The 25,286-nt window shown below is 34.9% G+C and overlaps 1 protein-coding gene across 1 annotated transcript in view; it reads left to right on the top strand.

The window, feature by feature from the left end:
• sh2d3ca (SH2 domain containing 3Ca) overlaps positions 1-25,286 on the top strand; it is a 109,638-nt gene that overhangs the window by 60,370 nt on the left and 23,982 nt on the right. Inside the window, exons 4-6 of the mRNA XM_056466337.1 lie at positions 13,797-13,925; positions 20,481-20,908; positions 24,644-24,768. Coding sequence (XP_056322312.1) covers positions 13,797-13,925; positions 20,481-20,908; positions 24,644-24,768 — 682 coding nt within the window. The remainder of the gene's footprint in view (positions 1-13,796; positions 13,926-20,480; positions 20,909-24,643; positions 24,769-25,286) is intronic.

The following is a 25,286-nucleotide window of genomic DNA, read 5'->3' on the forward strand; positions in this document are numbered from 1 at the left end:
GTGTTGTGGGTACAAGTATGCAACATAATATCACAGACTCATGGAATTGATTTTCCATTGGATCCAGAGAAATGTTTATTGGGAAATTATACAAACTCTAACCTCTAGCATAATCATGCTATAAAACTATAAAACTGAAATGTTGCTAACAATAGCTAAAAAAATACATTGCTTTAAAATAGAAAACAGACATTCATCTACCAATTGGACTGTGGATCTCAGAAGTTTGCAACTGTATACCATTGGAGAAGATTACATATTCTTATAGAGGAAAGGGTGAATTATTTAAAAAGATTTGGAATCCATTTTTGAGTTATATTAAAACAGTACCACATGACTTGATTTGACAAAATAGTTTTTTTCCACTGGTTCATACTGTATCTCCTCCCTTTTTATTTATTTATTTTTATTTTACTTATTTATTTTATATACTGTGTATGTTTCACTTTGTTTGCTGTTTAGTTTTGATGTTTTGTATTGTTAACTTTTGAAAAAGCAAAATAAAAATATATAAAACAATTAAATTGTCGCAAATAAAATTAAAAATTGTGTTGTTTCAGCTCATTTTAAACAAGTAGTTTGAACAGACAGCAAACATATTTTTTTGAGTGTATTGAACTTAAAGATTTGATATATTGAGTAGATACAGAAAATTCTGCCATAATTGACTTGATTAATAGTTAAGGAAAGGAACTAAATTAGCTCAGCGCATAGTCTAACCCAGCACAATAGCAACTACAGCACTGTAAAAAGCGATTAGTAACTTAGTTTAAAGAAAGAGAGTAAAATTAGCAGAATTATTCAAATTAAGTCAACTTTTAACAGTTCCAACAATGGGTTTACTTACTTTATTTTACTTCAAGTCAACTTGTTACTTTTGATTCAATGGGCTTACTTCCTTTAAGTAACTAATCACTTTCTGAGCACTTTCTGATTCTGAGCAAATGCATATGAAACACTAGCTATGTTTTCATCCACCAATAAATTAAAGTGCATTTTTTTTTATTTATGGACAGAAGCTACTTGAAAAGTCTTGTTGTGCGTTCTGTGGAAAAAAGGGAAACCATAAATTCTGTTTCCTGTTTTCCTAGGCCCTGATTCCGCTTATTATCAACCTGTGTATCTTGTGGTCACGTGTTCAGATTTTATCGAGACTCTTTCCTTATCTTGTCATGCTCCACGTCACTTCTGTGAGAGTGTTCACTACAACACACAGGTATTGTTGAATGAGCCAACCCATGGTACACCCGTTTATGCATAAGTGTGAAATTTAGCAAATAATAAAAGTTGTGGACCACCATTTCAATTGTAATCTGTGTATTTCGGTTAACAGCAAAGTATGTATGGCTTGGTTTGAAGGGCTTTCTTACAACACATCCCATGAGGATTATGTGTTAGGGTTGTAGCTGTTTTTTCGTGGCTGTCTGAATGCATTTGACCACATAAGCGTTTCGCTATTGACCCTATTGTTTCACGTCCGAATAGGCGCAGCCATTGGAACCTTATTGACTTGAGACTTCCAGTCTCATTCACTTCCATTGATTTTAGCTGTAATAAACAGCTTGTTATGCTGTTTGATGTTGCAAACTTTATTATATTATTTTTATTTGTATGTATAATCATGAGCAGTTTTTTGTGAAGCAGGTAGTTTGACTTTATTGGCTTTTTTATTCAGTCTTTTTCCCTATAGACAAATGAAATGGACGTTCTAAAACAATCACAGAAAAGAGCTTATTTCACATCGAAGAATAAGGACAATAGCATTCTGATCAAATGGCTTTGCAGTTTACCATCAAGTTCTCAAAACATTTGAGTCAGACTTTGATTGAAGATTACGAAAACAAACCTTTTATCAGTGGATTAATTATTTAACTGGTGGCACGGTGGCTCAGTGGTTAGCATTGTCAACTCTCACAGCAAGAAGGAATTCCGGATGGGTCAGTTTTCATTTCTGTGTGGAGTTTGCATGTTCACCCCATGTTGGCGTGGGTTTCCTCTGGTTTACCCCACAGTTCAAAGACATGCACTATAGGTGAAAGGGATTCGGTTTATTAGCCCTCGAGTCCGAGTCATTCTGTTTTGAGTATCTACCGATGCTGAAACCGGATCTAAAAAATTTTAATCGAGGTTCTACGTGCTCCATAAGCATAAGAAATCCAGGATTCTCTACAAAGGCGAATGGCAGGTCACTCATTGTGATCATTTGTGCTATCTTGGCTGTGATGTCTAGCACCTTTGCGCTGTCACGGGGCATTTTTTCTCTCCTCTCTAAACTCTCCTGCAGCGTGAGCTGACTCGTCTTTGGTTGGGTTGTCTGGGTAAACTCACTGTATTATGTCAGGTGTTTGCTTTTGAGGTGCCTTATTGGGTTTGTTGTGTTAAATGTAGCTTTTTCCTTTCCACCTCCTGCAATTGCAAGTTTAGATATCTCACAGTTTGCTATGGCAATGTTGTCATCATCAACTTCATAATACCTCCAGACCACAGACATACTCGCGCTTTCCGCTTCAAGCTGCTTCCGTGTTCTACTTTGCCGCCATTTAACCAATAGCATCTCAAGTGATGTCATGCCGCACACGTTGCTGTTTCTGTGTGAGGTCAAGAAAGAGGTCTAACTCTGTGCGAATAAATAAATATATAAATATATATATATATATATATAAATATATATAAATATATATATATAAATATATATAAATATATATATATATATATATATATATATATATATATATATATATATATATATATAAATATATATATATATATATATATATATATATATATATATATATATATATATATATATATATATATATATATATATATATATATATATATATATATATATTCGAGTCCTGATCAGGAGGTAACATCAGGTTCCGATCGAGTCTGAAACCGCGTGATCAGGCCCATTTTCCGATCATGTGTTCGGATCTGGGCATCGCTAATAGGTGGATTGAATAAACAAAGCTTGTCATAGTGTGTGTGTGTGTGTGTGTGTGCGTGTGTGTGTGTGTGTGTGTGTGTGTGTGTGTGTGTGTGTGTGTGTGTGTGTGTGTGAATGTGAGAGTGTATGGGTGTTTTCCAGTACTGGTTTGCAGCTGGAAGGGCATCCGCTGTGTAAAACATGCTGGATAAGTTGGAGGTTCATTCTGCTGTGGTGACCCCTGATGAAAAAGGGACTAAGCCGAAGGAAAATAAATGAATAATTATTTAACTTAAGAATAATAACATGAGCTAGCGGAACACACATTGTAAGTTTTGATTTCATGCTGACTTTAAGGTCATCTTTCAGGGCAAAGGAGCTGATCTGAGATGAGAAGTATTTAAATCATGTGGAACTGGATGTACATTTAAACATAGTTATCTATTTACACCTCTAACATTTTCACAACATCAGCTTAGCTTTGTTGCTAATAGAGTTGTATGAGATCCAGTACCTCATTTGACCTGCATATGTGCTTGTTAAACACCAGAGATTGTGTGTGGGTGTGAAGAGAGACAGACAGAGACCGGGAGAGAGAATCTAAGAAACAGAAATCGTTCTGATCTAATATGTTGGGATGTAGGCCAGCAATGACAGATATGGGGATTTGGTGGAGATTTGGGTGGTGTAAGACAGCAAGGATAGATGAAGGGATAATGCATAGACGGATTTCTGGGAGATAAGGGCATGATAGGGGCATTAAGACAGCTTAAGGTGGGATCAAGGGACAACAAAACCACATGGGCAGCAGATGGACAACGTCTTAAAATCAGGACCCATGGATGAACCGGAGGTAAAGGTCACAGGACTGTGTGTGTTTGGCTGTGTCTAAGCTGATGGACAAGACTTAAAACTCAAGCATAACAAAGTTTAAACAGATGTTTGTAATGTCATTTTAACAGTAACCCAAATATATACATTTACCTACCCCTTCCCATTGCCCCTTAAAACAGAGTGGGGGTGAAAATTTTAGCACATTTTCTTGACCATGTATATATGCTGAGTTGCTTCCATGTATTACATGTAATGCTTTACATGTATCACTACGTCCTTGCAATTTCTTGACTAAGCATTCACATCTACTTTCATGTCTTTGTTTATTTTATGGTCCAAATCATATACGGCATCAGAGTGGCAGGAGATTTTAACACCAGCTGTCCTGTTATCTCTCAAAGCACTGGGTCATTGCTCAGCAGGGCCGACTGGATTAGCTCTACCCCAGAGAGTAGACTCAATGGCAGGCGCTGACCTGTGAATCTTTATCTGCCATATCTGTGGTTCGTGTCGGCCTAATGGTTTTTTGCGTCTATGGTTTTCCTTTCACCTAGAGGGGCAGCTGCACTCAATCAAACGTGATCCGAGTGATTGGAAAGCTTCTTGTGATTGGTGGAAATGGAATTAGGTAGGTGGGGGTCTGGTTAAACGCAACACCATGATTGGTGGTAGATGGGACTGGGGGTGCTGAGTGAAATTGGTCGATGAATCATGCCTGGATGTTATTCATGACAAGCCATGGGGGTCTGGAGATTTTGTGTGTGTTTGTGGATGAATTTACTCCCACTGGATCAAATCAGAGACCAAATTTACAAACCAAAAAATTTTTCAGTTTTACTAAAAAAGGACAAAGCAAACAGTAATCCAGAACTTACGATACTCTGATGTCAACCTGCTACAAACAAAAGAATTGATGGACCATTGGAGTATTATTTAAATACATTATATTGTCTCTACAGAGTGGCCATCACAGACCTTCCATAGTGGACAGCATATTTAATTTAACTGAGAAATATTGCTAGGAGGGTTAGAAGTACTGTTTGTTCAATACAAGGTTTTATGTCAGAGGTATTCAATTTAAGTTTTAGAATGTCTGCCTCTGCATTACTATTAAATTAAATGAGCAGTGTGTTATTGTATATTTCCAGGTTGTCACTTGGCAGCAATAGCACTTGGTCAATTTAGCATTGATTATTTTAACAAAGTAGTCATTTTAAAGCATGAAAATGAATAGCTGTATTTATAATAGACCGATACTTCTGGATCCATTTTATTTGTTACCAAGGAATCTATTAAAATTATGAATACAAATACATGCTTATTTTAGGGATGTATCTATTAGAAAATTGATAACCAATTACTTTTTATATTTAGAAGCTGATAACTGATACATAAGCTGATGAAAAAACTTTTTATAAACCTGATTACAAAAACAAAAGGTAAACAAATATAGTCTACAATTGATTTTACTGCATTATTTTCTCAAAATCCTTTGGAAATTTCAATTCTGAAAGTGTTTTTTCACAATAAAAATCTCCCTCACTCCTGGCCTCTTGTGTTTCCTCTTAATTGTGCATTGGTACCATGCAATGTGTTATGTGTAAGGCAGGTGGAATTGTGGGAATAACGCATATTTAATTAGACTTTGATCTGATCAAACCAATAATGATAACATAACAAATAGCAGTTTATCAGTCAATACTCTTATTGCAGCTGACATATTGTTCATCCCTAGTTCACTAATATAAGATCATTTTTCTTGTTGTCCGAAGTGGGGTGAGTCTGGCACAGTTAGACCTTCAGACTGGCAGGTTAAGCAACCAATCACAGTTAGTTTTATGTTAGCATTATGCTTAAAGGCATGACAATGCAGCATCAATCTCCCAACAACAGAAGACCAGCATGTACAACTGGAGTTGTATTGCAACAGTTTTCTTCTCCCCGTGAAAGGGTTTGCCATCATGAGGTCATTAGATACGTTTCCATCCATGTATTTGTATGCGTTTTTGGATATGTGCATAAAAAACTGGTTGATGAAAACGCCAAGATGAGCACACTGTAAAACATCTGCAATGTTGTTTTGGTCATCCTAAAATGCTGTAACCGTTTCAGTATTAATGTTATTATATTATTATATACCTCCAGAATCAAGAGCGTCTGTGCTCCGCGTCTCATGCCTTCAAACGCCACTGCATGTTCACTGCGTGTCAGGATTGCCTTCTGAGGTGCAAGTCATTTATTAAATGAAGAAAAGATTCTCGCAGCTTCTCCTACCCCAGCAAATTCCATTTTTTCTGTTGATATTTGGCACCAGTTAATCAGGAAGTGACGATTGTGTTCTCTTTGACTCATTGGATGGAACTGGCGCTTTATTCGCACGTCTTTTATGCGATAATCCAGTTTTGCACATAAAGTTAATTTGCATTTTTGGATGGAAATATAGCTATTGACTATGTTTACATGGACATCAGTAATCAAATTATTTGCCTTAATCTGAATAGGACAATAATATGATTAAGGTGTTTACATGAGTTGCTTTTTGAATGTTCCTCTCATAATGCCGTTTTACATGTTATAGCACATAATACGTTTAACATCGTTGCGTCACCGCGCTATCCACACTTCCTCCAGAGTTTCATGTTATTTCAGGTGCTTCATTTTTAATTTGTCAATTTTAACTGCAGTTTGGCACTTTCACTTTCATTCAGGAACATTCCATGCATGCCCCCGTGACAAACGAGATATTGGATGCGAGTATGAACTGCTGAGTGTAGGTTTAATGGAATTTGATACCGCACGCTGTATGGGGAAAAAAAAACATTCGCATTATGCAATGCAGGTGTCTTGTGGTCCTTCACTGACTCGGTAGCTGCAGAGAATAGTGTCAAACAGTGTGTATTGACTATCCTGATGCAAAATGCGGCGAAAATCCTGCACAACGGTAACAGTTTGATTAAGGCGTTTACATGTCTGTTCTGCACTTCAATAATACGACTAAAATTCTCCATGTCTTAATTCGATTTCTGTTTCGTTCGATTATGACTTAAGTTGGATTAAGGAAATCAAAAATCGTTGGTAGATGTTTTATCAGAGTATTGTCTTAATCATAGTAAAAACGGATAACTGGTGTCCATGTAAACGTACTCATTGTTTCCAGGCAGACTACATTTTCTGGAAATCCTGATGAAAAATTTTTATGAAATATAAAACATACAAAACAATATGGTAGATCTGTGGACGGGACTTCTGACTGGCTCTTACCTAGTTGGTGACCTCCATTACAAGTGGCGACTCAAGCATATATTAAGTAAAATTGGGAACTTTTTTTTTTTTCTCCTAAAAAAGTTTACTGTCAGTTCTGTCTCTTGGCTGCTGATGCCCTGTCTTGTGCCAGGAAGCATAATTGTTTCTCACAATGCAATGCCCTCTGCTTGCAGAGTGTGAGTGTGTATGATAAATATAACGGCACCGGGCCAACTCACATAATAGGAGGTTTCCATGGCAACCGGTGCTTCAGTGCTGGGGGTGTGTGAGCAGCAAAGGTCTATCACCCCCTTTCCGTGTCTCTTCTTTCCGCTCTGTATCTTGAATTTCTTTCTGTCCCTGTGCCTCTGTAGAGGTTACACCATGTGTGTGTGTGTTTGCGCATGTGGTCAGGTCATTTCCACAGCATGCGCTTCATTAGACTGCCAGAAGTGCTTTCTCTGTGGAAGAAAGAGGGCAGTGAGAAAGACATTTTAGCCCTTCGGGGGCAGCTCTAAGTGGGGCAAGGGGACTTGAAAGAGCCCAGGTGTCTCTCTGGAGTCTTCAGACATCACTGTTCGAAAAAGTAGAAAGCAGCTCGATCTCCGTCAACCTCGGTTTTTAATGAGCGAATCTCTGAAGAAATGACAATACCTGCTTGCTAAAACTTCTTCAGAACTTCTGTCTTCTTTTTTCCGCTTTTCTTTTAGGTGTTTTTTTTTTTTTGTTTTGCTCTTGTGTCGCTCATCTCACATTTTAGCATGTCGTCTCATTTGTCCTATTGTTTCTTCAGGTGCATTTCTTCTCATTTTATCTCACCGCAGCTTTCTTTCATTGCTTATATAACCATATGTTTTTTGGCCTCACCCTAGCAGTTCTCATTATTCCTTATGTCATCTTGCATTTTACTTTGGCTAATCTCTTTTCTCATCTTATCTCTTTTCTTCTTTTTCTGGTGATTTTATTGGCTCCAGTACAGCTCATTTTTATGAACATTTTCTTGCATGGTTTAATTTTGGTATTGTCTCATCTCACCTCATTTTGTCTCATCTTATTTTGTACTAGTCTCTTTTTTTCTCAGACCATCTAGTTTTTGCATCTTTCCTCTCTTGTCTTGCTCATCTCACCTAATCTCATCTCATCTTTTCATAGCATCTCTCATTTTGCCTCAATGCAATTTCAGCATCTTTTTTCTTACTTTGTTTCATCTCACCTCACTTTGTCTCCTATTTTATTTTCTTGTCTTTTTTTCTCAAACCATCTAGTTTTTCCATCTTTTCTCAGCTTCTCTCTTTCTGTCTCAGTGAATCTAATTTTGGCATAATTTCTTGCTTTGTCTCATCTCATCTCACCTCACTTTGTCTCATCTTTTCTGTTCTTGTCTCTCTTTTTTCTCAGACCATCTAGTTTTTTCCATCTTTTCATCCCTTGTCTTTCTCATCTTACCTTACCCCATCTCATCTTTTCTTAGCTATTCTCATCTTGTCTCATCTTCAGCATCTTGTTTCTTACTTTGTCTTGTCTCATCTCATCTCACTTTGTCTCCTATTTTCTGTTCTTGTCTCTTTTTTCTTAAACAATCTAGTTTTTCCATCTTTTTCAATCCTCCAACTCATTTCATCTCATCTTTTCTTAGCGTCTCTTATTTAGTCTCAATGCAATTTCTGCATCTTTTCTTGTTGTCTTGCCTCATCTCACCTCACTTTGTCTCATGTTTTCTTTTCTTGTCTCTTTTTTCTCAGACCATCTAGTTTTTCCATCTTTTCTTAGCTTTTCTCTTTCTGTCTCAGTGAATTTAATTATGGCATAATTTCTTGATTCGTCCTGTCTCCTCTCACCTCTTTTTATCTCATCTTATTTTTTTATCTCACCTTTCGCTTTATATTGTCATTTCTCAGCCATCTCCTAATTCTGTCTCACTTTGTACCTTGCCTCTGTCTCAATTGTCTCCTCTAACATAGTTTTTTTTCTGTCTTGCTCTCATCTCATCTAATCTTTTCTCTACTTTGTCTCTTTTTGCGTCAATTTATCTCATGTTATGCAACCCATCATGCTTCGTTTTGATTTCTCTTGTTTTATCTCACCTCATTTTGCATTGTCTTTTTACATCTAGTTTCTTCTCGTTCTCATCTTTTCTTTTCTTTTCTTTTCTTTTCTCACTTCATTTCATCTAGTATTTTCTTAGCATCTCTCATTTTGTCTCAATTTCAGCATCCTTTCTTGCATTTTCTCACCTCACTTTGTGTCATATTTTCTTTTCTTGTCTCTTTTTTTCTCAGACCATCTAGTTTTTCCATCGTTTTTATTTTTTGTCTAGCTCATCTCATCTCATCTTTTCTTAGCATCTCTCATTTCGTCTCAATGCAATTTCAGCACATTTTCTTGCTCTGTCTCATCTCACCTCACTTCAGTTTGTGTCATATTTTCTTTTTTGTCTCTTTTTTCTTAAACCATCCAATTTTTCCACCATTTTTATTTCTTGTCTTGCTCATCTCACCTTTTCTCAACATCTCTCATTTGTCTTGATGCAATTTCAGCATCTTATTTCTTACTTTGTCTCGTCTCATCTCATCTCACTTTGTCTCATTTTTTCTTTTCTTGTCTCTTTTTTCTCAGATCATCTAGTTTTTGCATCTTTTCATCTTGTCCTGCTCATCTTATATCATCTAACCTAATTTCATCTCATCTTTTCTTAGCATGCCTCGTATTGTTTCCTCTCATCTCTCGGACTCATCTTATTTCATATCTCACATTTCATTTTATCTCGTCATTTCCCATCCATCTCCTCCTTTTGTCTCACTCCATACCTTGCTTCTTTCTCAATTTTCTCCTCTAAGACTTTTTTTTACTCCTCTTGACTTTTCTCACCTAATTTTGCATTGTCTTTTCTCATCTAATCTCCTCTTGTTCTCATCTCTTCTTTTCATCTCACCTCATCTTTTCTTAGAACCTGTCATTTTGTCTCGATGCAATTTCAACATATTTTCTAGCTTTGTCTCGTCTCATCTCATCTCACTTTGTCTCATATTTTCTTTTCTTGTCTTTTTTTCTCAGACCATCTAATTTTTTCCTTCTTTCATTACTTGCCTTGCTCACCTCATTTCATCTCATCTTTTCTTAGCATCTCTCATTTTGTCTCAATGTAATTTCAGCATCTTTTCTTGCTTTGTCTCGTCTCATCTCACCTCACCTTGTCTCATATTTTCTTGTCTCTTTTTTCTCAGACCATCAGTTTTTCCATCTTTTCATCCCTTGTCTTGCTCACCTCACCTCAATTCATCTCATTGTTTCTTAGCTTCTCTCTTTCTGTCTCTATGAGTCCAATTTTGGCATAATTTCTTGCTTCGTATTGTCAACTTTCATCTTATTTCTTATCTCACCTTTCATTTTATTTTGTCATTTCTCATCCATCTCCTCATGTTGTCTCTTTCTCAATTCATCTCATTGTTTTACTTGGATTTTTTATCTTGCTCTTTTCTTCTCGCCTCACTTTGCTTCAGCTTGTCTTTTCTCCTCTAATTTTTGAAACATTACCTTGTCCTCACTACCTCTCATCTCTTTATATCTCACTTCATCTCCTCTTGTCATGTCTAATTTATTCAAAATTAACCTCTTCTTTACCTCATTTTGTGCTCATCTCCTCTTGTCTTTTCTTATCACATCTCATCTCTTGTTTTTGTATCTTGTCTTGCTCATCTCGCTTTCCTCTTGCCTTGCCCCATATCATCTGGGCAAAACTTCACATAAACAACTCAACTCCTTCCTCAAATAAACACTATAATAAACTTTTTGTGAAATTGGAAAAGGGTCATCGGTCTCCTGTGAAAGGCACCTCTCATAAGTCAATATGAACTCTGTATATCAGCCTGGCTCTGTTATCACTCACACACTGGAGTTTCCCCTGCGGTCCTAAATCGAGAATATATGAGACCAGAATATCCTGCCTTGTGGCCATCATGAGGCAGCGAAAGACAATTACAGACACCTATATGAGATTCCGGAGAGGTCTTGGTTAGACCCAGGTGGTGGACTCGACCCCTGGAGGCAGAGACAAAAGCAATAACTCCCTACACTTGACCTTGCCTCACTATCTTTATACACTTTACACACACACTTGCACACACAACCAGATAAACGACTGCTGAAATCTAGCATCTTTTCCTGCATCCCATGTGTAAAAGATGGTCGAAGAGAGAAAGGAAGCAGATGTTTAATCAGTTTACTTTAGAACCACAGAGGAAGAGACCATTAGCATGACCCAGGACTGCAGAATTGATCCTGCATCTCCTATATTCACCGACTGAATATGGCAAGCTGTTTTAATATTCAGTCTATAAAACTTAAAAACTTTTTAGTACTTATTTTACAATACTAGCATCTTTTCTATTAAATACTTGTATGTACACATTAACTGCAAGTGCTTATTTCTTTAGGAAATATATCTTTTTTAGGTACTAATAGGTTTTTAAAAGATAATAGTAGGCTACTTACAGATTGTATGCTAGTTCTACTTCATTACATACCAGTGTTCATTCATTAGAGTGCCTATTTAATATATGCATGAAGTTATTCATTAGATTTAGGTATTTATTTTTGTATATTAGTAGTACTTATACGTTAATGTACTTATTTTTAACTATTAACTATTCTGATGTTAATAATACAGGGTTTCTGCAGGTTTCAACAAATCAAATTTAAGACTTTTAAGGCATTTTTAAGACCACAAAGAATACAATTTCAGTCTAATACAGTTGAAGTCAGAATTATTAGCCCCCCTTAGATTTTTTCTTCTTTTTTAAAATGTTTCCCAAATGATGTTTAACAGAGCAAGGAAATTTTCACAGTATGTCTTATAATATTTTTTCTACTGGAGAAAGTCTTATTTGTTTTATTTTGGCTAGAATGAAAGCAGTTTTTAATTTTTTAAACACCATTTTAAGGTCAAAATTATTAGCCCCTTTAAGCTATATATTTTTTCGATAGTCTACAGAACAAACCATCGTTATACAATAACTTGCCTAATTACCCTAACCTGCCTAGTTAACCTAATTAACCTAGTTAAGCCTTTAAATGTCACTTTAAGCTGTATAGAAGTGTCTTGAAAAATATCTAGTCAAATATTATTTAATGTCATCATAGCAAAGATAAAATAAATCAGTTATTAGAAATGAGTTATTAAGGGGGGCTAATAAATCTGACTTCAACTGTATAGGGCTAGTCGCCAAGGATTTTTAATGGCCCAACAGAAAAAAAATCTAATTAGTCATTTCTTAGCCACATATTTTAAACAATGTGCTAAAACTCGCAGACCTTAGTTAAATACATACCTTTTTGTTCAACATAACTTCAAAAAAACAACAGACTTCAGTTAAAATATTAGCTAAGTAGAACCATAATATTAGTGAGTAGTTTTGCTAAAAGTTTTATTGAGATGTGTTGTTGGTGATTGAACGTGTTTTGGATCGATTGGGTAGCTTTACATAAACAAAGGGAAATTAAGACCTGTTTAAAATGATTTAAGACAATATTTTAGTGAATTTAATACTTTTTAAGACATAAAATTGTGTTTTTTTAAATTTGAGTCATTTGAAGACCCCTGTGGATACCCTTTAATAACAGATTTTATTTTAAACACTTTCTAACACTTGACTTATATGAGGACCTGACATTCAGATATTAACTTTTCAGTAGGTTTTCCAATTAAACTAGTGAATATTTTTGCTCTAGCATTTATCTTTAAATACTAATACTAAATCAGAATATTCTAGTGCTTGTTATTAGATACCCATAGATTTTAGTTTTCATTTTAGTATGTCTTCTAGTTGATACTAGTATTCATTCACAAGATTTTAGTTCTTATTATTATCATATAGTGTTTAATGTTTAGTAGAATTTCTGTATTATGTCTTATTTATTAGATACCTATGATAATTGTACTTGTCTTTAGATGCTAGTACTTACTTATTAGTTCCTAGAACTTATTCAATAAACAATTGTACATGTTTATTAGGAACTACTACTGATTTATAATAATATTAAGATTTTTAACTGAACTTAACTAGAGCCTTTCTGACTAGATGAGTGAAAAAAATCAGTTCTGACATTTAATGTGTATAGGTGAATTGGATGAAGAAAATTGGTCAAAGCCAAAGGAAAAGGAATGAATCAATGTTATCTAATGAATAAGAACTAATGTCCAATGAATAAGTATATTTTAAAACATATACCTAAAAAATAATCACTATGCTTAATGTATATGTACCAGCACTTAATAGAAATGATCTTAAAAAGTATGATGAAAATAGATCTTAGTATTTTATTGATTACATGTTAAAACAGCTTGCCACACTTTGAATCCTAAGCTTTGTCCGTTGGCTTTTTTATCGACCAGTACAATGACTCGTGTGTTTGGATTAGTTTTCCTGTGTCAGACGGTCGAGACCTTTGGCTTGAACTGTCACACTCATAGACTAAGCTTTATTTCTACTGGACACAGAGGGCTGTTGTCTAAACAGACACAGTTGAGACAGTATTATCCTTTGGGCGAGACAGTGTGTATTTGTATGCTTCCATTTGTTTAGCAACAGGGTTAGATGTTACATAAATTATTTAAAGAAATGACTAATTTAATTAATCTCTTATATGGATTGCCATGTCAGTTTGACAAGTAAGAGAATAAATCTCACAACGTTTTGCTCAAGAAGGTTTTTTTTCCTCAATTGCTGTATCACATCTTTGCGTGTTCATGAAATAGTGACTTATGTGTTGTTGTTTTTTCTGTGTTTTGCAGTTCTCCAAGGAGAAGTACCTGCTGGAGTCGCCTCCAGAGAAACTCAGGAAGGAGCTGGAGGAGGAACTCAAACTCAGCAGCAATGACATGAGGAGCCATGGCTGGTACCATGGCCATATTCCACGAGAGGTGCGTTTTGCAAAGTTAGCTGACTTATACACAGTTAGAATAATTTATTAGGGGTTTTCAACTTTAGGAAAGTGGAGATTTTTAGACAGGACAGTGTGGAGAGCAGAGAGAGGATAGCCGGGAATTAAACTCGGGTCTCCGTGAGCACCTCCAATTTGTGTCGACACCATTGACACCAACAATAGCCAGACTTTTGACCAAACAGCAAGGTCTGCAGTCAAAAAATGACTGCTTGTTCAAACTACTTATTTAAAATGAATTGAAACAACACATTTCTTCATTTTTGGGGGAGGACAAGTTAATTGTTTTAACTCCAATCCACTTGAATTTGTAAAAACGATTAAGTTAACTTAATGAATTTGCGTTGAGACAACATGAAGACAGTGTCAAGGAACTCCATTTTTTCAGTGTGGTCCACTCTGAAATCTAAAGAGTTTTGTTCCTGAAGTAAAAACTCGTTCATTTTCTCCATAGGGAAATGCAATTTGAAGAATAACTTACACATTATTAAAAACATAACTATGGTGAGATTTGCACTGTAAAAAGTGAAGGATTTCACACAATTCATTCATGTTGTCCCAACACAAATTGATTAAGTTACCTTGGCACTTTTAACAAGTTTATGTGGATTGAACATAAAAAAATTAAGTTGTCCCAATAAAATCTCAAGAATGGTGTTGTTTCAGCTGATTTTAATCAAGTAGTTTGAACAAGTTAAAAAAAATTTTTTTTGAGTGTGAGTTTGTTTTTTTAAGCCTTCGGTCAGCAATATTTCAACTTATTTTAAAAAACTATAGTGTTTATAAGCAAAACATGTGCAGAAAAACTAATCCGTCAAAAAAAATTCCCCTTAATCAGACAGTTGTCACAAGCTAATCACATGAAATAAGCTCCTACGAAATACTGTGAATGAAAAGACAGTACAAATACACTTTCAAAATACTTAAATATTTTACAATAAGTGGGTACAAGCAACCACTTTAAGCAAATGGTTTTCTAATTCTCTTTATAATTTATTTTCATTTGCTTCACAGGATTGCAGATTATTAAAACCTTTATTTTACCAGGAAAAAAATCACATTAAGATTACGTCCTGTCTTTAAAGTTATTAAAAGCTCACAGCCGAGCACTTTTTTCTCATTGTCCAATTTTCAATTACTTATTAGTTTAAATCAAAGTTTGTAATGTTGTGATTCTTCTTATATTCTGGCCTAGTGTTAGACGTTAAGATCAACATCCCAGTGGGCACCTTGATGATGTCAAAACCTCATCAAATCGTAATCAAGTAAGATGTCAAAAATGCTAATCGATTTGATGTCAAAACCTTGACGTCCATTTGACATCCACACCTTGATGCCCAGTTGACCACCAAAATAACAGCACAAAAGTATCATAATATAAGAATAGTTGTATTAATCTAAAAGCTGAATTGATTACAGGAAAGTCATATAATCGTTATTTGACGTGATTTTTGAGGTCAAGATTCGATGTTGATTTGACATAAAGGTAGGTCAATCGACAAATCTATTTGCACTGTTGAAGGTGCCTGCTGATGTATTCATTCTTCAATCATGGTGGATTTTCCCATGTAGAGGCTAATTTATCTAAAATTGGTGGAAAAATGGACCAGTTTACCAAAACTAAACCAGAAAAACTTAAGTCTGTGTTTCCTCTTGTCATGTTTGGTTTGATTAAAACAAGTCTGAACCATATGAAAGTGGGACTCTGTCAACTTTCAAACAATCTCAGGTGTGGTTCGACTGAAATATGAACACAACTCAAACCAAAGACATCAAAACGAACCATGTCAAAGTCATGACACTGCCCATTACAGTTCAATTCAGACACAAGAAATGCATCTCGTTGCAGCAGATATGTGTGAAGGAGGAATTCCTGTCACACTTTGGACTACTTTTACACATCTCATAAGCTCTTCACAAGCTCTCAACTGATAAAAATACAACATGAACGCATACAAGATGTATGAACACATCTTAAATATACACTTCTTCACCAAGACCAAGAGCTTCAAACAAACTCCGAATATCTTTAAAAGACTTAAAAGCGCTAACCTGGCAAACTTTGTAAAAATCCAGTCATTCATTTCATACTTTAAAGCAATTGTTGCATCACCCTGGTACCTTTTTTTGTCAAGCAGACCATTGAAAGTCGAAAGTTATGTAATGTTAACCGAAATAAGGATTTCAGTCATTATATGAGGGTAAAATAAATGACATGTTGAGTGTAAGAACTGTGGGCCATCTATGCACTGCAAAAAATATCTGTTGATTTAACAGGTTCTGTATTTCGTGATTCACAGGTTTTTTCTATTTATTTACATAGGTTTGCATTAGGGGCCTTGATCTCTGCATTGTGGACTTTTGATTATGAGAATTCAACAGTACAGTTTAAATGACTTTTTGACAGTTATTGATAATTAATTTAGCAGCCCATAACAATACATTTCATGAGAAGTATATAGAGAGAGTTAAGTCTGTAAAATAACAAACAAAAGTACTGCAGTTATTACCAGGTTTTCGTATTGTAATTTACAACACCATCCCAGACATTATATCACTTCAAACTAATAAAAATGTCAATAAAATGTTTTTTTAAACTTTTCAGCATCAAGCGTTGGAGGAGAGATCAAGGTCCAAAATCCAAAACCATAAATAAATGAGAAAAAAAAGAATCACAAAATATGGAAAACAACAGACACCCGGAAGGGACGTGATGGTGGGGGGAAAATGGGTGGAAGAAAATAAACTGGGTGGGAGAAAACAAAATGGGTGGGAGAAAAAAAGTGATAAATGATAGGAAAGTACATTCATTTTAAGTTTTTGCATTCCCTCTCAAAGATGTTTTGTGAGGGAATGCAAAGATGTTTTAACTTAATTCCACAAACACTTCCTGTTCACTTCATTCATGTCAACCATCCCAGTTTTGCAGGGATTCTCCCGTATTTTACCATTCTATCTCGCCATCATCCTATCATTAAGTATTTCCCCATATTCCTCATATATTTTGAATCTTGAAAGCATGCTGAAATTAATATAAAAATGTCTGCATTCACTTTTGTTCTATTAAAGTTGTGTGTCGATCATCGCCCTTCTTATGCCACCTCTGATTCAGTGAATGATTGTTCAGTTTATCATATGGAGTGTGTACGTCAGTCAGCGCTGGGGGAGTGGGGCACACTTTTTGATTTTGGTCAAATAATGAACAAAGTATGGGATTAGACAAACCATATTTTTTAGCAATAACACACAAGCCTCTCCTACAAATGAGCACTGAAATTAGGATCACCGGACCTATGGTTTCTGTGAAGCATTGCCAAAAGTGCCAGGGGTAAAAATGGTACCATTTATCCCAACTGCGGGGCAAGTTTTAACAGACATAGGGTTATTTGTAACACATGCTTAAAAAGGCAGATTTCAGACAATTAATTTTAATTAAGTTTACTTTAAATAGTAGCTATATTTCAGCAGTAATTGGCTCATTTTTGTGTACATAGCACAGTATGTTTAATTATTTATTTGTTTATTGGATAAACACATTTGAATCTATTTGCATTATTATCCATTCATCTATTATTATACAATTCATTTTTTGATTTATTAGCAATATAATATTTTATTTTTCTATTAAAACTATTTTTCTATTAAAAAACATTAGTATAAAAAAAACATTAATATTAATAACATTATTATAAAAAACATTAATATAAAAAGTTCTCAACATTACACTCAAAATTTTAAAAACTATTTTGTTTGTATAATTGGTGTCCAACAGTGTGTGGTTTAATTGTAACACCCAGTTACAACTAACCCCGCTGTGTCGTGTTTTCCTCAAAACTGGCTAGCAGTCAGTGTGTTATTTACATCTTTCAAAATGATTTCATCTTTTAGCCTAGAAGACGGTAATCACACGATAACAATATAAGATTTTACATTCATACTTTCACAGATTTTTTAAAATAAAAAAATATTGACTATAATAAAAAATACTTTTATGCTGCAAAAAAAAAATGGTTTCTCCTGTGTTTCTCATCCAAATTTTACCGAATATTTTCAATAATTGGCAGGAAGACATCTGCCGACATTGTGGAGAAAACCTTGCCAAGGGTAACCCTGAGCGAATACTTTAAAACTCTGTGTTACATTTAACCCCGCATTATTTTGTGCCCCGCGCTCCCCTATACATGCATTCGCTGATTCAGAGGTTGCATAGGAAGGGCGATGATCGACACACAACTTTAATGGAACGAAAGTGAATGCAGACATTTCATATTAATTTCAGTAAGCTTTCAAGATTAAAAATATATTAGAAATATGGGAAACTTCCTAATGATAGGATGATATATCGGGATAGAATGGTAAAATATGGGAGAATCCTGGAAAAAAGAGAGGGTTGGCATGTATGAAATGAACAGAAAATCTTTGCGAGGTAAAAATATTTTTTCCTATCAGTTTTTTCCCACCCATTTTTTTCTTCCACCAATTTTTTCCCACCATCATGTCCCTTCCGGGTCTCCGTAGAAAACTATTATTAACAAATATTTTTACAGTTTTACATCACCAGCCTTCCAAAAATCTCAATCTGTTAACTCAAATAAACTGAGGAAAAAGTCTAGTTTTACACAACTTGGTAGCTTACAGATTATAGTTGTCTTTTCATGTTAAACTGTAATAATCAGAATATATTTTCACTTCATAATGATTACACACTTCATTTTTGAAGACAATGGACATCAGAGAGAAGTCCTTACACCGATATATAAACCAAACTAATGAGTAGGTGAAGGAAAAACTTTGTTGGCCATTTCAGATGTAGTTCTGTATTTGTTTTGTATATGTGCTTGTTTTCGTGTGTATTTATTTGGGTTTCTCTGGGAGTGTGTGTGTTTTGCACCATAGAGCCGTCAAACTGCAGCCCACGCCGTCTCTACTCTGAGATCCGCCATCTGCGCATTAGCATAATGTATTCCTGCTGGAGCTGCAGAAAAGACAAACTCCAGCCCTCTCTATTATAAACTATAGCCAGTCACCATGGCGATACGCCCCCATGCTGCACTTCTGACCTCACACTGTGAACTGTAGCGCCATCTGCTGGAGCACAGGCATAAAGCACGTCCAGCGTCTTCAATGTTTTTTAAAATGCACGTGGGTAAAATATACAAAGATATGTTATTTATAACTAATTGATACACAATTAGTTAATAATATATTTTTCAGTTTAAGAATATGTTAGAATATTGTAAATGAAGTAATGAGCAAAGTAAAAATAGGATCAGTCATAACACCACACAGCAAAATTGCCAGAGTTAAAATCCTGGTGTTACTGTGTTTTAAAGTGAAGTGTTGTTTTATAGTCCTGAATTAACATTGATAGTCTAAAGAGTATCCTCTAACTGGTGTAATTATTGAAAGCCTGGCCTCATTAACCCTGGTAGTGCGACATATACAGTTGAAGTCAGAATTATTAGCCCCCCTGAATTATTAACCCCCTGTTTATTTTCCCCCTAATTTCTGTTTAAAGGTGGAAAGATTTTTTTCAACACATTTCTAAACATAATAGTTTTAATAACTCATTTCTAATAACTGATTTAATTTTATCTTTGTCATGATGACAGTAAATAATATTTGATTAGATATTTTTCAAGACACTTCTATACAGCTTAAAGAGACATTTTTAAAGGCTTAACTTTAAAGGCAAGTTATTATATAACGATGGTTTGTTCTGGACTATCAGTAAAAAAAATATAGCTTAAAGGGGCTAATAATTTTGACCTTAAAATGGCTTTTAAAAAATTAAAAACTGATTTTATTCTAGCTGAAATAAAACAAATAAGACTTTCTCCAGAAGAAAAAATATTATCAGACATACTGTGAAAATTTCCTTGCTCTGTTAAACATCATTTGGGAAATATTTAAAAAGGAAAAAAAAAAATTCAAATGGGGGGGCTAATAATTCTGACTTCAACTGTATGTGCATATATGTGTGGGTCTTCAACCATATAGTCTAGCCTTGGGGAGGAGATAAGACTAAACCGATTGGTACTACATTGCTGTGGATAACAAGTTTGAGGTGCTTCTGCTCTCCTAATATATATATATATATATATATATATATATATATATATATATATATATATATATATATATATATATATATATATATATATATATATATATATATACTTTTAATAGATATATTATATGAAAGACTTGTTTTGTTTACCAAATAAGTGGATTTAGATGTTTAGACACATTAAATAAAAGTTAAAAAGACATTATTTTTATTTCATATATTAATTTTTTAGTTGATGCTCCCAAAATAATTCTGCACAAATCCGCAGATTTTTACAAAATTCTCCACAGAAATAGCAAAAAACATCCACAGATTCTGTCTGGCCCTACGTACGTGTCAAAAGCGGCTGGAGAATTATCTTTGATGATGATTGCACTTTTAATGCCCATTTGGGAAATGTAGGTTTGAATCCGGCTTGCAACATTCCTTTAATTAATCCCACTATTTTATTTATCTTGAACACAGGCCTCTGAAACCTTGGTCCTACGTAGCGGCGACTTCCTAGTACGGGACTCCTTGTCAACGGTGGGTGACTATGTCCTGACCTGTCGCTGGCAGCAAGAAGTGATTCACTGTCGGATCAGTAAAGTCCTTGTCAAAAGTGGACAAACTAAAATCCAGTACATGCTGGAGAACGAGAGCTTCGACTCTGTCCCCACGCTGGTCAGGCACCACGCTGGCACGGGTCGAGCGGTGTGCCCGCGAACAGGAGCCCAGCTGCTGTGTCCAGTGAACCGAACGCTGCCGCTGAGGTACCTGGAGGCCACGTTTGCTTTAGCTGGAGGAAGACCAGGATCTGCACATTCACCATCTGCCCCGAGGGGGGCGCATATCAAGAGACGCAGTGTCACTATGACTGATGGACTCACGACAGAGAAGATCATTCCTCACAGGTAGACCTTCAGCAGACATTATCTACAACCTGCATTATCAAATTCACAACTTTTTGATTTAGAGGCTAATTCGTATGAATTTGTATGATTTTGTTTTATACATTTTGATACAATTTGCTTATCCCCCTATTACTGTTAAGCCTAGGGGTTTGGGGGCACGTCATCTTCTTAAAATTGTATGTTTTCATAAAGCACCATGGGTGGTAGGGCTTTTTCATACCATGCTCTGAAATTATAGAATGCATTACCCATTGCCATTAGGAATGCTGTTTCTCTGGACTGTTTTAAGAAGCTTCTTAAAACTCACCTCTTTAGTAGTTTTTAAAGTGTGATCTATTGTTATCTTACTTATTGTTATATATTCCGATTTATTGTTTTTACAGTTTTATTGTTTCTGCCTTGTAGCGATTTGAGCTTGAGAAAAGCGCATTACAAATAAAATGTATTATTATTATTATTATTATTATTATTATTATTATTATTATTATTATTATTATTATTATTATATGAAATCGTATTCATTCGTACAAATAAGCCCCTTTTCTGCCAATATGTAAAATAGTTATGTTTCCGTGTAATATCAGGATGGATCTGTTGAACTAATTCCTGATGCATTGTTTTATTCATTCATTCATTCATTTTTTTCCTTCGGCTTAGTCCCTTAATAATCAGGGGTCAACACAGTGGAATGAACTGCCAACTATTCTGGCATATGTTTTATGCAGCGAATGCCCTCTCATACGCAACCCGTTGTTTTAGTTTAGATTTATTTTTTATTTTGTTTTTTATTTTTGTTGTTTTATTGTTTTAGTGACCATATATTTTTTATTTAGTCATTATAACAATGACGTGTTTTTTATTTGTTTATTTATTTCATTTGTTTTGTTTTCATTTCTTTGTTTTGATTTTTGTTTTTTATTACTATAAATTTTATTAACCACTAAATTGGTTAGGTTTTGTGAATATGTTAAGTTTTCTTCAGTTTTGTGTTTTTTTATTATTATTTGTGTTTGGACAAAGGCACTTTTTTTTTTTTTTGCTTTTTGTATTCATTTTATTTTTAAAAATTATATATGTTTTTGTGTTTTTTGTCTTGGTTAAGTTAATTTATTTAGTGTTTTAGTGACCAAAAAGAATTCAAACTTCAGAGACAATACCACAATAGATTTGCTTTCTTTTTTGTTTTCATTGCATGTTTTGTTATGCTTTTGGCTTATGTATTATATGTTATTGTTGTGTTATATCTTATGTTATGTCATTGTTTGTTTGGTTTGGTTTCGATTATGTCTATTTTAGTGATCACATTCAAACCAAGAAGATCATATTTGCATCAAGAACCAACATTAATTAATCTCCTATTCCTGAATATTTGGTTGCATTCTTAGAGTTCAGGTGTCTAAAATTGGGCATATTGATGGATGCACAATCTTTTAATTGGTCATATGCACATGTGCCAAAGACGCAGGAGTGATGTGCTCATGTAGGATGTCTTGTATTATCAGTGCCGCCCAGCCTACACAGCCAGATGAGCCTCAGACAGTCGAGCCAGAGGTGAAACCAGTGGAGGGCAACAGCTGGTGTGTGTGTGTGTGCGTGTTTGTGCGTTTATGTGTGTGTTCACAGCTGGCACAGAACCCCCTCCCACTCACTCCCCCTCACTCTGTTTTCCAAACAGATTTGGCCACATGGAAACCCTTCACTTGCTTCTGTGCATGTTGTCTGTAGGATCACAATAGCACCAAATGTGTATAGACTTGTAGCTGTTCGATATGTTACTCATAATTATAGCCCAAAACTGCTTTACAGTTGAAGTCAAAATCATTAGCCCTCCTGTGAAATGTGTTTTCTTTTTCAAATATTTCCCAAATTATGTTTAATAGAGTAAGGCATTTTTCACAGGTTTTCCACATCTCTGAAGTTAGCCCCCCACCCAACACAAAACGTTGGCAAAATAGTCTCCCGTGTTTGTGCTGCAAAAATATTCATTTGTTCTGTTCTGGTTTTTGAGATATTAAAATTAATATTTGTAGGTCATTCAGTGGTCATGCAGCCACCCCCCCCCACTCCCACCATGCCTCAAATACACCCCAAATAGTCTCGTTGGTTTGTGCTTCGTTTGTGCTGTTTCTGCTATTAAAATATTACGCATTTAATTATTAGCAATGACGTCACCAGCACCTCAACATGCTCTAAATTTAACCAAAATAGTCCTGTTGGTTTGTGCTTCGTTTGTGCTGGTGAAAGTTCCGTTTGTGTTGTTTCCGCTATTAAAATATTAATCATTTAATTATAAGCGATGACATCACCAGCATCCCAACATGCTCTAAATTTAACCAAAATAGTCTCGTTCATTTGTGCTTTGTTTGTGCTGCAAAAACGGATGAGACTATTTTTTTTTTAAATGCAGCATGTCGGGGGGCTGGTGACGTCATCGTCCATAATTCAATATGTAATATTTTAATAAAAGAAACAACACAAACGGAACTTTCACAAGCCCAAACGAAGCACAAACGAACAAGACTATTTTGGTTAAATTTGGAGCATGTTGGGGGGCTGGTGACGTCATTGCTATGGGGCCAGATGGAATCTGCGGACAATTTTTGCTATTTCTGCACAGAATTTTGTTAAAAATCTGCGGATTTATGTGGAATGATTTTAGGAGTATCATAACTAAAACCTTAATATATGAACTAAAAAGTAATACCTTTTTAACTTGTATTTAATGTTTACAATGCAAATGCAATTAGATCCACTTTATTTGGTAAATAAATCAAGTCTTCTATAAAATAAATCTACTAAAAGACAGAAAATATTACTTTACAAACTGTATTCTAAATAAATGATACGAACATTTTCATATTAGTCAATAATATTACTGAAATTAATAAAAAAACTTAATAAATATCAATTTACATTTACACAAATAAATAAACAGAATCAATGATGGGCTATAAATCTGGGGAATTCTGCGCGCGCAGATTTCGTGTGGGCCTAGTCATCGCTCATAATTAAATGTGTAATATTTTAATAGCGGAAACAGCACAAATGGAACTTTCATTGGCCCAAACTAAGCACAAACCAACGAGACTATTTGGGGTAAATTTGCATGTAGGGGGGCTGCATGACCTCTGAATGATCTACAAATATTATTTTAATATCTCAAAAACCAAAACAGCACAAACTAATATTTTTGTAGAACAAACGAATGAGACTATTTTGCCGATGTTTTGTGTTGGATAGGGAACAAATACCTCATAACATTTTTTCTTCCTATTTGTTTTATTTCAGCTAGAATAAAAGCAGTTTTTTTCTTTAAAAAAAAAAACTATTCTAAGGTCAATATTATTAGCCCCCTTAAGAAATATTTTTTGATAGTCTACAGAACAAACTATCATTATGCAATGATTTGCCTAATTACTCTGACTTGCCTAATTAACTAACCTAGTTAAGTCTTTAAATGTCACTTTAAGCTGAATAATATTATCTTGAAAAATTTCTAGTAAAATATTATGTACTGTCATCATGGCAAAGATAACAGAAAATAGTTATTAAAACTATTACATTAAGAAATGTGTTGAATTTTTTTTTTCCTTTAAACAGAAACTGGAGAACAAAAAAAAATAGGGGGGATAATAATTTAGGAGGGCTAATAATTCTGACTTGAACTGTTTATAGCCAAACCTAGGATGTCTCGTCAAAGAAAGGAGGATTTAATTGCATGTTTGTCCTTTCCAGCCCTTCCACAGTGCACCATAAGGATGCCATGAGAAACTGCGCCATGAGTATGGATCAGATCCAAGAGTACCGCTGTCCACTGTCCCCTGTGGGGGAAACACCTCAATCTCCTGCCTACAGCGCCAGTGAGTCCACACACTCTCATGCATGTACCTGAATATTTAATCACACTGATACTGAATTGGTTTAAGCCAAACTGACACCTACTAGGAACATAATTAAACAGTGTAGCTTGATAAATATAGGTTATTGTATCTAAAATGACAAAAATAAAAATGGTTGTGATGTATTTATGTCAAGTTGTCATAACAAACAATGTCATCTTTGCATTTACAATGTCCTGTCCGAGTGAATGACATTCATTGGCAGTTGCCGTAAGCATGCATAAAATCTCATTCACATTCTTGGCATGTCATGTCTAGGCATGGGATGATAACCGTTTTCAAGGTATACCGCGGTTTGGAAAACCGTGAATATTTTTATCCAAGATTATCATACCATCAAAATCTTATACCGGCCCATGCCTAGTCATGTCATGATTTTAAAGGTTTCATGACAGTCTTATAACCACCCCTTCAAGTAAAGTGTTACCTGATATTCTCTCTGCACTTCAGAAACTGTGGGCCTCTACACACATGCACAT

Source organism: Danio aesculapii, chromosome 10 (assembly GCF_903798145.1).
Source record: "Danio aesculapii chromosome 10, fDanAes4.1, whole genome shotgun sequence".
NCBI lineage: Eukaryota > Metazoa > Chordata > Actinopteri > Cypriniformes > Danionidae > Danio > Danio aesculapii.